Genomic DNA, 14,935 nt, shown 5'->3' on the forward strand with positions numbered 1-14,935 from the left:
AAGCCTGTTTAAGATCAAAACAAAGCAAATGCTGGTCAAATCTTAAATGCAGCAATGCTATAGAAAGTTTCTGGTTAATACAAGGACCCGGCCACATTGCCTGGTTATGACTAATTGAAGATCCATTTGGTCTCTTCTCACACAAATTTGACAAAAATACCATCCTACATTTGGTGGTTTCACGACTCAACTTATAAACACCCATATGAGCCATAAAACTATGTTCTGGATGTTCCTGAATAAACTGATCAAGATTTGGAATTTTTTCAATGATGCCCTGACTTTCTTGCATCTTGACATTATCATCCATTAACTTGAGATACTCCTCATTTTTTAGGAGTTTCCGTAAATTAGAACTCAAAATTTGTTTAGCAAGGTTAAAATTCCTTCCCAAAAGATGAGCAACTCTGCCATTCCACAAGAAAGGCATAATCAACCTACCATCAGTGTTACGGATAGTATTATTGAGCAAATATTTAATCAAGCCTTCATTTATTTCAACCGTGTCATCACACAAATCTATGCTATCCTTATGCAAAATATTAATACAATGTTCTTCCAGAACTCTAACAGCAGCTCTATCAAGTTCCTCATCTTCAAGAATACAATCACTACTAATGCAAACATTGGAACTGCTTCCCACAAGGTCACCTTGTCCCTGTGCATCACTGCACGACACCATTGAATATCCCAAACCATCCAACGATAATTCAGCCCCAGGATCCCCAACTTCTCCAACATTAGAACACAAGCTCATTAGCTTATTTGCATGAACAGAAAGATAAGGTAAATTATTAAACATCCTCTCCATATCCCCTGTTAGCATGACTCCCAGCCCTGTTTGGAGATACACAGAAGGATCACAAAGACCAAACCTCACAGTCTTTGCCATGATACAATGAACAGCATTGGCTCCCAAAACGAAATCAATATTCATTATTTCTTCAGAGTTATCAATGAGTTCTTCATCAGCTAATATATACCCAGCATTAATAAAACTATTTACAATCTTACTTAAACCTGGATATTTCAAATTAATGTTTATTTCTGGGATGCACATAACTTGAACTGTGTGAAAATCATCACTAAATTTAATATTTACTTCAATCAGCTTAACTTGATAAGTCTTTGGGCCATTAAATCCATGATCAATTCAAGGTTTTCTTTAATAACTTTAAATTTCTGACCCCTTAAACAATGAGCTGAAATAAAAGTAGCCTGACTCCCGCTACTGGTTGCTCTCTGACCCAGAATAAGACTCCGAAAAGGACCTAAACAAGACTAGGCCTTGAAAAACACTTGGCCCACTAGACTAGACAAACACTGGGGGGGGAACCAGTAGCCAGGGGACTGCTGGTTGCTCTCTGGGTCAGAAGACGACTCCGAAAAGGACCTAAAAAAGCCTAGGCCTTGAAGAACACCTTGGCCCACTAGACCAGACGAACGCTGGGGAGCAACCAGTACCCGGGGGACTGCTGGTTGCTCTCTGGCCCAGAAGATGACTCCGAAAAGGACCTAAACAAGACTAGACATTGAAGAACACTTGCCCCACTAGACCAGAGAAACGCTGGGTGCCAACCAGTAGCAGGGGGACTAATGGTTGCTCTCTGACCAGAATAAGACTCAGAAAAGGACCTAAACAGGCCTATGCAATGAAGAACACTTGGCCCACTCGACCAGAGAAAAGCTGAGGGGGCAACCAGTAGCCAGGGGACTGCTGTAGCTCCGAGTACCCTTTTTTGCTTGCATTAAAAAGAGCAAAAAATAATAACGAGAGATGAAAACCAAAATGATGTTCAATCTTCTCACCAAAAGCAAAAATGGGAAATAAAACATGATTTACATCTAAATTTATTGCACCTATTATGATTATATTGATTAAGAATTAGTTACTGACTTGATTATTTCCATTGCAATACTTAATTAGTGATATTAACCACATAGTTAAAATAAACTGATCAAAACATTAAATTCATCATATGATAAAACAATTCTTTGATTACATACATACATAAAGAAAGCACCATAGCTCAAAGAACACAAATGTTATTGTTGTAATTTAAAGTATTTCAAATAAATTTCCATTCACAAGAAATTGCATAAAATTTGCACTAAATTCCCATCAATTTCTAAAGGCGATTTTAAGGCACAGTGTTTTTATCTAAGGTACACTTCACTGCTGGTACATGATATCAAGAAAATAATAATTAATAGTACATTTAAAACTGCTGACATTTGGGTTTAAAATATTATTCTTCACTTCACACTTTATTGCCAAATTGCCATTAACAGTTTTAAAATAAAAATGTACCCTGTATCCAACTTGCAAACTCTATAACCTGCATACTGTATTTTAGTATAAAACCTTTATCATAAAGCCATGTTAAGGAACATTTATTATTATACCTCAAAACAAATTTTCAGTCTGATATTTAATGTTACATGAGACTGAATCATCAGATTTAATTTTACACAAGTTAAAAGTGACAGTGGCACCAATGCACCTAGATACATTCAACCTACATGATAGGATAGGATAAAAGATTATTTTAACCAGACCTCTGAGCCCTAAAGACTTGGGTGCTTTGCAATACCATAACACAATAATTTTAAAGAATCAGTCAGGCAAAGAAAGCCAAGAACAAACAATGAACTCTTCACTAACACATAACAGTCCACATACAAAAAGCAAGTTTCAGTGAGCTCCAAGATCAGAATTCAGTGAAAAGTGAGATTCTACCTAGCACATCCCTTGATAACTTCTACCAAAAGCAAACTTGGATTTTCACTGGATTTATTCATAGAATTGGACCCCTATAAACTCAACAATACAAGCATTAATCACCTTTGAAATTTTTTTTAACTAAATATATCCATTATTTATGGAAACTGTCATCACTATTTAAGTTAGAAAATGGTATGCTAATAAATCTTTTATATATATAAATATATCCACAGAAACATTAAAATGACTATTGAGCTATGCAGCACCAATCTTTCAGAGTCAAAGAGTCTAAGAGCCTGAAAAATCGGAGAATATTCCAAATGACCAAACTACAATAAAAGAAGCACTAGTTTCCATAAGGACAGTATATATTATATGGGAGAGAGGGAACCAGACCCCATTAAGTCATTAGTTGATGGGACCCTTACGCAGGCAAGTTTGTCTCTCATGTCCTGTTCATTTACAGCATAATATTGTTACCTTTAGCTTTATCCCAGCTCATGTAAAAACTTTACAGTACATGTTTGAACTTACACTAAGCCCTCAAGGTAAAACCATTCCATTTGGTGTGGTATAAGAATTTCCTGGATAGAGGGTATAATATTTGTGAATATGAAACAAGGTTGAGGATCATGCTTCATACCTAACAAATGGCTACATTTGTGCTTTTAGACATATAGTTGTTGCATTATAACAGAACAAATGCACGATACATCTTCCAGCTTGTAAGGTCATGCAGATAGTTTTTTTAAGACAACACAGTACAGCCCATTGGCTCTGCTCCTTGGTTTTAATTCCATCTCAAGTGTGCAGTCATGGCAGTGATATGAAAAACCTTCTTGTTGCATTAAAGGTGAAATATGATAAGTTACCTACATTAAGCATGCCATTCAAAGATACATATCTATGTAAATATATCAAGAATCCTCTTCTGGAATTTTTGTGCTTGTCAAGTCATTAAAATCCCCTCCATTACAGACATGTCTTACATGCAACTCTGGCAATGAGGTACTAAACATTATTACCACTACCTTAGATTAAAGTGGTAAAATTTGTATAAATAATTGCCTCGAGAGTATTAATATTTGAAATAAATTTGCCAATGGAACACTACTGATCTTAGAACATTAGCATAAATCAATGATTAATGACTGACTTGACTTTTGGAACTAATAACTTAGCAAGTCCTAAATTCTATAATTAAAGCTTCAAAACATTAAAACATGACACATTTCCTAAGATCACACCATCTGTAACTCTATTAACTGTCTTTACTGCAAGAACCAGTGTCCTCAACACAAAATCTTTCGTTTCAATGATTTGGCTTGCCTTGGGTTTCGTATAAATTCTTCAGTCTATCTTATAACAACACGGTATAAATAACTATAGTACGTATACTGTAACAGTCATACTTTGGCACATAACTCTGAAAAGATTAATAGCTAAATTATAATTAACACCCCATGTAATAAATTAAACATTAAGAAAAAGTCTAAAAATTTGGGAAAACTATTTTAGACATTAAGAATGTTATTTCATACATCCATAAAAGAACAGTCCCAATTGTTTTTCTGATTTGAGATTCTTCATACATACTGTAACTTAAGTTTGTAAATAAAACTAATTATCAGGTCTGTAAATATACCCAATTATCGAGAACCAGATGTGGTTATTTCATTACTTTACATTTTTCCTATTGTTTTAATTACAGTAGTCATTGTAAAATTTCTCTTTTACACAGAGCTGAACACCTGTATATGTATCTGCTGATAACGTTTGTTAGTACAAAACTTTTTGTACCCACAACAGCATGAACAACAAAAAATATAAATACTGAATATTATTACAGTTGCACAAGTTCTCACATGCACACTACATGTAAGTCCTGTTAGAACTACTATTAACTTTGGTAAGTGATGATTATTTTGTTCATTACACAGAAACCTTCAGTGTTAAAGCCATTGACAGTAAATGAATTATCTTAAAATTAGATTTCATGGACAAATTAGCCATAAAAATACTATTACAGCAACTTTGCCAGATTTGTTCTCTGAAAAAAGTAGCTTGTGGAATTCCATTACAGGATTATTGGCAAAAGGAAATGAATAAAATGCCATTAAAGCAAGAAAATAGCATACTTGGTAAAGTGAATAAGCTATAACAAACTTTTTCCATTCAAATTTCCAGTAGGGTTTTGCCTCCTCATGTAAATTAGTTCTGTATTGGCCTTCCACCACGAGCCTGAACCTCGTGTTGCCGTTTCAGACGCTTCTTCAACTCCTGAGGGAACCTTTCATAGCATTTCTTGCAAATCTGGAGAAGCAGATGAAAACAATTCACACAAAATTAAAACAGCCTTAAAATTAGTTCTTTTCTATAATTGTTCCACAATATTCACAGGATATCTACCAAACCTAACTGACTGGGCTGAAGTACTAATAAATATTGTCCAAAGTTATTAAAATAACCAAATCAATTATAACGAGGAAAAACCTACCGGCTTCTGGTCAAATTCAAAGAATTTAGTTTTCTGGTTCATTTTGGTGTCACAAAGAGAACAGGCAAAATGATGAGTACACCAAGCCTTATTCAGGGCCATCACCACTGGAAAAGAAATATATATACATACAGCTATATATATTAGACAAAAAACTTTTAAAATCTTGTACTTAGCTTGAGATAGTATATTAACATAAAAAGACAAAATGCTTAACTGAAGTCACTAAAATTTAGTGATGTATAAATAAAGGAATGAGTATACATAGGCATCCATCACTATCCAACCAACGTGTATAGTGGGTAAGTTTTCCCTACCCGAAAAACTATGCGAGGTCCCCTAATATTCCTGAAGCAATATGCTGTTTTTTGTTAATTGTTTAGTACCATTTGTAAAACTTAAGTGTAGTTTACTTCCATGCTCAAGATACTACCACGTAAACATAACTTACTTCAGCACACAGTTTAAACCTGTACACTGTACTGTGAAATAAATTCTGACAATTTGGTAATTGATTGTGATAGTTTCATCACTGCAAAGTGGAAAGTGTTGCATAATAGTTGCCAGGTTCTAAAAGAAATGTCCTCCAAGTTCAAGCTGAAATCAATTTGGGGAAAGTGAGGGAAACAGTCCAAAGAAAAAAATTGGTGATAAACAGGTATCATTAAACTCTGAAAGGAGGACTCCTCATCTCATCTGTGTTCATTGAACTTGCACATGCTTCCAACTTGCCTAACTACATTTCACTAAAATGTGTGTTCAGTCATTTCTTTGCTTGCTCAATTTTCTTTCCTTTTTCACTTTTCATTTCAATATAAAGTTTTATTTACAACAATTTATTGTGTTTGAATATTTGAATACATGCAGCTACATGTATTATTCATAAATATCTAACAGCTGACTTGATGGATTTTAAGGATAATTTTTTTTATATATTAAAAAAATTAAATATATGTTATATTGCTAACAGTACGATCAATCACCATTTAATTGGTTTCTGAGGAATATAACCCAATTATACAGCAATGGATGCCTGTACTTTATAGAATTTTCCTTACAAAACATTCAATATAGTCTAAACACTCACCATCACCATAAATGACAGCATTACAAACAAAGCACAGGTTTCCAAACAACTCATGGTAATGAGTTTCACAGTAGGCAAGACCTTTCCGTTCGTAATGACGATTACCCATGAATGGTTTTTCACATTTAGCACACACAAAATGTTCCACATGCCAGTGCTTGCCTAATGCAGTAACCACACGTTCTTCAATGGGGCGTCGGCAGGCTCCACAAATTGGTATACCCATTTTGTCATGACATCGTAGGCAATACAACTCATTCTACAAGAAAAAAGTACTTGTATCAATAATGAGAACAATTGAAAAGATTTTAGGCTAAGTAATATGATATGCATGCACTATTCTACAAATGAAATTATGTTGACAATTAATAAAATATTCAACAATGAAGTACGTAGTATAATAATTGGGTTAACCTAAAAGGTACAGCTTTATTCTTAATGTGACTCCAACAGAATGACTCACTTGGAACAAAAACCTGTTCATACTTGGTAACAAGAACTGTTAACCATTAAACGCCTATTGGACGTATTGAACGTCGACGAAAATTGTCTGTCGGGTGCCTAACCGACGTATGGTAGGTCGACACAAAATATTTTTTTTTTAAATTCACGGAAAAATAGTTATAGGCCTACTTGGCGAAAACTTTTGAATCACGCACCTTGAGGGATGCTGGGAGTTCACGGATCAAGCTGTTGTTTTGTTTACAATTGTTACCCAGGCGCGCAAGCGCGATTTTCTTTCTTCTTGCACTAAAAAGCATCAGAGACATATCTCGGAAATTATTTCGTCACTTTGACATAATTTTTGCACCATTTTATATTAGCCGTTACATAGAGTTTTATATATGAAAATGTGCGAAATTTCATGTAGAATACAATAAAAAACAACCCAAGGTTGCAGCTTTTATCAGTTTTGAAATATTTTCATATAAATAACGATAAATAGAAAAAATTTGACCTTGGTCAACTTTAACTCGATCAAAAGATGTCTTATCACCAAATCTTTTAGAATCTGCCATAATACAGCTTACTTCCCATTGTAATTTTAATGATAGTTGTGGCCTGTTTCATTTTGAACCTTTTATTTGTAACATGTTTAAGAATGACCTCAAAGATATAATCACAGACTTAAATAAAAATTTGTTGCCTTGTAGATATTTTCTTTGTATATGTAACAATCAAAGACTTAAATACAAATTAGTTGCCTTATAGATATTTTCTTTGTATATGTATGATTAATATGTTTTGTGAACAAGTTTACCAAAGGTTTGAATGTGGTCAGTTGCTGCCCTATATTATCCATGTGTCTGAGTAGTTGGACCTAATCTTTTTGTAAACCTCTCAAATTGTGCCCATGTTTCTGTTCGTTTGGGAAGGTTACTAATTCTCCAGGTGTGTTGGATTCTAGGTACTAATCTCCTTATAGTCCCTATCTGTCACTTACATGACCCTTCCTTTTCCTCTCAGTTTCTCATGTATGTCAGTCAGTCTGCTAATTAAAGGACGTTAAGTCGAAAGTTCTTGCAGCTACTCCAGTATTTCACTTTCCTTCATGGCTTATACCTTTATTTACGCATTTATCACGTTCCAAACTTTCATTATTCAATTCTACATACATATGTTTATATCACCAAACGTTTTCATATTAGTCTCAAAGCAAATTCGACTGATATAAAAGAAAATTTATGAATAACAGATTACTCAACAAGAAATAATTATAAAAATTATCATGAATGAAAGTAATCACAATCAGTAACCGATTATGTGCCCCACTAATTGACTCAAGTGGCCTGTGCTCCAGTTTACACGACTCAAGTGGCCACCTGTGCTCCAGTGTGCCAAGAGAGCTCGAGGCTATTGGTTAAAATGTGAAACATTCACAATTGCGTGACGCTAGGAAATACCTCCGTACGCCGAGGCCATGTAAGCCTTCTCTCCCAAAGCCCCTGTAGCCAAACATTAAGATCGTTCTCTCCTTAATACTTTCAACCTCCTCACTTTCAGTCTCTGCAAAGGTAAGTGATGAGTGTCCCAAGCACAGTAAACAAAACAAAATGTATTGGCCTAATGCAAACTTATGGCCTAAAAGAATGTCTCAACGTTCACATATTACTTTGAGGTAACTATATTTACCAGCAGCTTGTAACTAATAGCCTATGGCTGGTAAACAAAATCCCTAAAGGAAGGTATAACCTAAGGGAATTATATAACCTTCATGAATTACTTTTAAAGGTAATTACAAACTGGTGACTTGCACGTAGCCTAATCCCGGTAAGTAAATAATAAATGCAAAGGTTCTAAGATACAAGAATGGAATAACATTCGAGAATTATTTTCAGGTAATTATTTACCAGTGTCAGGCTAATGACCAATGGCAGATAAACAAAATTTAAACACAAAAGCTTGGCCTAAAGGAATGATTGATTGATTGATTGAGAGTTATCTGGCGTCACAACTACCAGGGTCACCGACACCGAATACTAAATGTGATCTTTTAACTTTTATAATATATTATACAACATTCAAAATACCTTTATCTTTATGAGAGACATACGTATAAATTTGATTTAAGAAAATAAAATAAATTTCTGATAAAAGTAAAAATAATATTCCGATAAAAAGAATTGTGATTAATCACAACCGTAAAATTATTAAAAAGAAAAGAATATGTATATACTAAGACAGCACAGCTGTCAGATATATTTGAGAAGACCAGCTTCTTTGATAAAAGAGATAATGTTATAAATACATGCGCTTTCTCCCAACAGTTTTGCCATGCTATAATTACCCCCTGCTTCACTACTATAACTAAAAAACGATTCCTAAGTTCCACCAGACTGGGTACACTCAACCAGCAAATGCCTAACGGTTTTTAGCGGAACTAAGCAATCGTCACAGAATGGGCTCATGCTCCCCATCCATCAGATAGCCATGAGTTAAACGCGTATGGCCAAGACGTAATCTACACAATACAACCTCCCCCCTTCCTTGGTATTAGGTCATATTTCCAAGGGTGTGTCTGACTAGTAATTTTCTTTCATTTTATTGGGGCCTACTCTGTCCCACTGAACTACCCATAAATGCTGGATGGATTTCCATATATCATAGAATGTATCACGATATGGAACAGGGCATTTTCTTGGTATCAAAGTTTGCGCAGCTGATTTGGCTAGCTTGTCTGCCTCTTCGTTTCCTGATATGTTCACATGAGCAGGAACCCAACAAAAAGACCTAAAGGAATGATGTAAAATCATGATTACTTAAGGCAATTATTAACTAACGACTTGCACATAGCATAAGCTGAGTAAGTAAAACTTACATGCAAAAGTATTAGGCCTAACTGAATGGAGTTACATTCAAGGACTATTCCTGGAGAATATAAATATCCGGTCTGATGATAATCTGAATTAAACAAAGGACAAGACTCATCCTGCTAAAAGGCTATGAATGCGTTCCGATGGTTGTGTAACTACCAAAATCCGGTGATATAACCGGAAAATAAGAACAAGAATATATTTAACTATAATCCATACAACTGACCTCATTTTCATTAGAACTTACTTCAGTATTACTGTCAGTTACTTGTAGTTTTGTATTAAGGACCTGCAAATTTGCCGTTCACGAATTTGCTAAAGGATATCAGACAATACTTCAGTTCTTGAAATTAATCATTAATACAAACCTTGGTGGTGAGAATTCATCTTACCATATCATTGGCAGTATAGCCAGGCCTACTCTTCACCTCTCGTGCATCAGCAGTCAACTCAATACCACAGGCAGCACAGTTGAAGTGATAAGGATGGAAAGTGTCTCCACGCCAACGCAAAGGTTGTCCATCAATTGTTGAGCTGAAAGTGTAAAATAATGTAGTTGGGTCTGACTGAATATGACAAACTATCATATAACATAATTTCTCAAGGAAAAAAGGTAATGTTACTGGTGTTAAAGTAAAATGACAAATTTTTAATCAATTTGTATTTTTCATAGCTAACAAACCTGAGGTCTTAACAATAGGATAAATCTTTAGTGCCAGCTGGAAACCGGTTGAAAACATTCTAAGATCGTATAGCAAGTAATCTGTGAGATCTGGCAATTCCTGCACGTACGAGGTGAGAGCTGGTCACAGACCGTGCACCACACTCCGTGAAATGCTAGTATTCTCATTAACTGCCTTGGAAAGTAGACACTAACGCTTTTGCTCTCCTTCCAAGCTGGTTGATTTGTGCCCGTGTTTCCTTAAATTGTTAAAAAATACAGTTCGACTTGAAAAATAGCCTCTACTTACTGGCATCTGTGGCACATGTACTTTCCTTGTGATTCTGCCTTCACGCGAGCATTACACTCATGACAGAGAGCTCTTCCAGCATTACGGATGAATCCTAAGTCAGCTAACTCCTTGTCACAAAGTTCACATGTAAAGCACTGAGGATGCCAGTTGAAGTTCATAGCCTTAATTACTCGACCAATGATGAATTCATCTGCAAGTTTAAAAAACGCATAAAAAGACTGACATATCCAAGAAAGTTACTACTAAATTTTTAATAAATATCAAGAAAAACACAAAGAAGAAGAATACACTCAAACTCAAGTGTCTAAAGGAAATGGCTGAGACCTTTAATAAAAGAGAATGCTAACTTGAATAGTGTAAAGCGGTACAAGTTGCTCAAAGAAAAGAACAATTTGAATATCCACAATATGGAACTTTTCCCATAGTAGAAAATGGAAAGTACAGGTACACAACCCTTTATCTGAAATTCTAAAAACCCAAAACATTTTGTGGAAACTAGAATGTCAACTCATAAAGTTGGTGGGTTGGTGTGCTAACAACTTGTTTGAGTCATTTGGGTGTGTGGTGCTACTCAAATACTTTTTCTGACTAAATCCCAAGAATTACCTCACAAAATCCAAGATAAAAAAAAAAAAATAGCAAGATAATAAAATAATTGTACATTGACCTCTGACCCTTAGTCCTAAATAATCTCAAGAAAAGATACTGCTAATTTGAGTCTCTTTAACCAATGGGTATTAGCACATATGCAGACACTGTTTGTGTGCGTTCATGTTTTAAAAATTTGTAATGTAGGTAATACATCTTTGGAAGACGTACATTTAATTGTTGTCCGTACATCTTTGGAAGACTACAAACAAGCAAACAAATTTTGTTGTTGTCACTCACATGGACTATGAAGGGTGTAACCCACCAGGTAAACATAAATGGATTAAAATTCCTCAAGAAATTAAAAAGTGGAATTTTGTTTTGAAGGTACGTCAACACAGTGTTAGTAAATATCTTCTGAAGCAAAAACAAAATTGTGTTTTTGAAGAATCTGTGAACCAACAATATTCCAGTCAAAGTAATGAGAAGGAATGCATTCTATACACTTACGTCATCGTCAGCTTCACGCGAGCAAACATTCTTTTAAGACAGAACACTGCTAACACCTGATTGGCTGGCTGGTTGCCATGGAGATCCGTTAACCAATGACAGCCCTCTCCTTCTGTCCTATTTATAGACGTATGTTGTGGACAGTGCTAAGTTTGAAAGTTGCCATGATCATTTTTTTTATATAAATATTTACTCATGACAACAAAAGGCATGAAAAATCACATACAGTGTGTTGTAGCGATGCATCATTACTTACGAATCCTATTCCCAAACCATCCAAAATGTACAACTGCAAGCTGATAATGATGATGTCAGTGACAATACAGAACAACTCTCTCCAAGATCAATATGATGAAATGTATTTTATAGTCTTACTTATTGTTAAAATTCACAAGTTGATTTACAATTTTTTACTTACTGTAGGTATATTTTTGCATTTTACAGAATGTTTTTGTTAAAAATATGCTAGTGAACATATGGTCTTAATTGTATCACATTCATTAAGCAGTATATAAATAATAATAAACTATGATGAATAAATAACTATAAAGAATAAAACATGAAAATTTTTTAAAAATATATGTTTTTGCAGCAGTAGTAATTTTAATTATGCTCCTGAACCCACAGTTTCAAAATCTGAAAAATTCCAAAAAACAAAACGCATCTGGCCCCAAGGATTTCAGAGAAAGGATTGTGTGCCTGTACTGAACTGTCAAATCTATTAATTAATTAATAATAATAATAATAATAATTGATAATAATTATAAAAACCAATATAAACTTTAACAGGTTCAACTTACTGCATTTGCCACAGCATGGAGCAAACAAAACTTGAAAATCATGTTCGCAGTATTTTCGTCCTTCAAATTCATAGAAAATGTCATCAGGAAATGGTCGAAAACACTGAGCACACCTATAAAAAATCAATTTTTAAAAGTATAAAATTTAGGTTATAAGTTATGGGATATCCTATAAAATCAGCATAGTTTTTTTATAGCCATTCATTAAGTACAGTAAAAATCATTATTTCACTAATGCTGCAATGATAGATTGTGACAGTTTGACTAGTTTGTCTTAAGTCATTCCCCAGAGTATTCCTATCACTAGAGAGACTCAAAATGCAATAAAAACTTTTATAAACAGCGCTGAAAGGGAAAATGACAGTAAGAAGGTTTGAAAGGTGTAACAGGAGGAAAACCTCATAGTTGGACTATGAAAGATTGTTAGTGAGGGTGGAATTGATTGATTGATTGTGTCTATTAAACCTGGCGTCAAAACATCTTGGTTATTGACACTGAAATAAATTTAAATAGAAGAAAATTAAATTTAATATAAATTTCATATAAAAATATCTAAAACTATATGTATATAAATATATTTGTTCAAACGTATAAATTCTTACATAGACAATCTACGTATAATCTAAATTTTATTGAGGAGGCCAACCTCCCACATAAAGATATAAAACTGCTCTATATTACAATCCTTTCCAAGAATTGTAGCTAAAATAAAATTACCTTCTCTGTCACGTCCCCAAGACAGGAACCTATGTCTCAAGTTCCTAAATCTGGGATATTCAATCGGCAAATGTTTCACAGTTGAAGGCACAGTACAGTTCTCGCAAAACGGAGGATTTTCACGGGACATCAAGAACTCATGAGTGAGTCTTGTACAGTTAAATGAATGGAACAGTTTGAAGTTAGCAGTCAAAGGGCCATTGCAAAGACCCTTAAGCAATGCCCACAGTGCACCTCCAGATTTGCGGACTCGCGTCTTCGTGGATTTCTCTGGAATATATACCCTATTATCAAGAGAAAATTTGCCTATTCGTGTATTTTTCCAAGAGAAACATCCACACATTCCTGGTTTTTAATCAATTTCATCATAAAATGCACTTTTTGCAATAAGACTATTAAAAACACCAGGTATAACCATTTTTAGTGGGTTTTTCTTGAGTTTTACCTAACAAAATATGACAAATTTTCTAAGACAATTTGTATTTTTCATAGCTAAAAACCTGAGGTCTTAACAATAGGATAATTTCTAGCGCCTAGCTGGATCCGGTAAAAAAGTAGATGAAAGCAAGGAATCTTGTGGTATCTGGCAACGCATGCATAGATCGGGTGGAGAGTGGTCAAACGCCGAACATCTACATTCAGCAACAGCTACCACTGTAGATCAACTTCTATTTCCTACGTACAGGCAGTCCCCGGTTATCAGGGAGGGGTTCCATTCTCGGCAGGGTGCTGATAAGCAAGAACCACCATTAACCGAAACTCGGGCAATTTATAGCACTGAGATTCAGTTAATTGCGCCTCTGTTGGGTATTAGTATGTTATGGCGCCATATACTATAAGGTGCTGATAACCGAAACTATGGCGCTCTAGACCGGATTGCCATTAACCGAGTCTACTGAAAACTGGGGACTGCCTGTAATTGGAAAAACAAATGAGTCTAGTTGATTCTTCCAACTCCCACTCGCCTTTAGGAAGTATTGGAGATGTGTATGTGGAGACGACCTAATGTTATGAATGACTCCACCAATGTTAGAATCCCTAGTAAACTCATCCACTCCAGGGCTGAGCAAGATGCCCAAACTAAGAACTCTTTGGGGAGAGAAAAGCCTGAAAAGCTAGAGTAGAGAATCATCCATAGATAGAGAATCCTCATAGTTGGAGTCATTTGCAATTTCTTTGGATTTATTAGTATGTATGCTTAACTGTCGAGTTAGGCATAACATCTTGTCTAAGTCCTTCAAAAACTGACGAATCGACTTGGATCTCAGGAGTCAGTCATCTAAATAAATTGATGCATCAATTCCCATCAAATGGAGCCATTTTCCTTAGGGAGCAAGGATCTGAGTAGTTAAGACTTGAGGGGCACTTGACAGCCTGAAACAGAGGGCTCTGAACTGAAAAATTCTTCATTTGAAAATTAACCTCAAAAATTTCCTGGACGACTGGTGAATAGGGACATGGAAGTACGCATCTTCCATGTCAAGGGTCACTATCCAGTTGTCTGCCTAGACAGCTAACATAAAAGAAAGACTTGTTTTCATGCAAAATTTTGCCTTCAACAAACAAAGCTTCAAGGCGCTGATGTCTATGGGCCTCCAGCCCCTGATGCCTTGGGGACTACGAAAAGTGTGTTGTAAAACCCTTTTGTGCTCAAGTTCTTTACCTCCTATATTGCTTGCTTCCTGATCAGAATCTCCATTTCTCTGCCCAAAGCCAAAGCTCC

At 35.1% G+C, this 14,935-nt stretch overlaps 1 protein-coding gene across 1 annotated transcript in view; it reads right to left on the bottom strand.

Annotated features, from left to right (window-relative positions):
• Positions 1 to 1,838: 1,838 nt before the first annotated feature.
• The window catches only part of LOC135219924 (LIM and senescent cell antigen-like-containing domain protein 1), a 49,498-nt gene continuing 36,401 nt past the window's right edge, over positions 1,839 to 14,935 (bottom strand). Inside the window, exons 3-8 of the mRNA XM_064257137.1 lie at positions 12,496 to 12,608; positions 10,595 to 10,787; positions 10,016 to 10,157; positions 6,310 to 6,568; positions 5,223 to 5,329; positions 1,839 to 5,038 (exon numbers count right to left, since the gene is read on the bottom strand). Coding sequence (XP_064113207.1) covers positions 4,937 to 5,038; positions 5,223 to 5,329; positions 6,310 to 6,568; positions 10,016 to 10,157; positions 10,595 to 10,787; positions 12,496 to 12,608 — 916 coding nt within the window. The 3' untranslated portion in view covers positions 1,839 to 4,936. The remainder of the gene's footprint in view (positions 5,039 to 5,222; positions 5,330 to 6,309; positions 6,569 to 10,015; positions 10,158 to 10,594; positions 10,788 to 12,495; positions 12,609 to 14,935) is intronic.

The sequence above is a fragment of the Macrobrachium nipponense genome, chromosome 1, assembly GCF_015104395.2.
Source record: "Macrobrachium nipponense isolate FS-2020 chromosome 1, ASM1510439v2, whole genome shotgun sequence".
Classification (NCBI taxonomy): Eukaryota; Metazoa; Arthropoda; class Malacostraca; order Decapoda; family Palaemonidae; genus Macrobrachium; species Macrobrachium nipponense.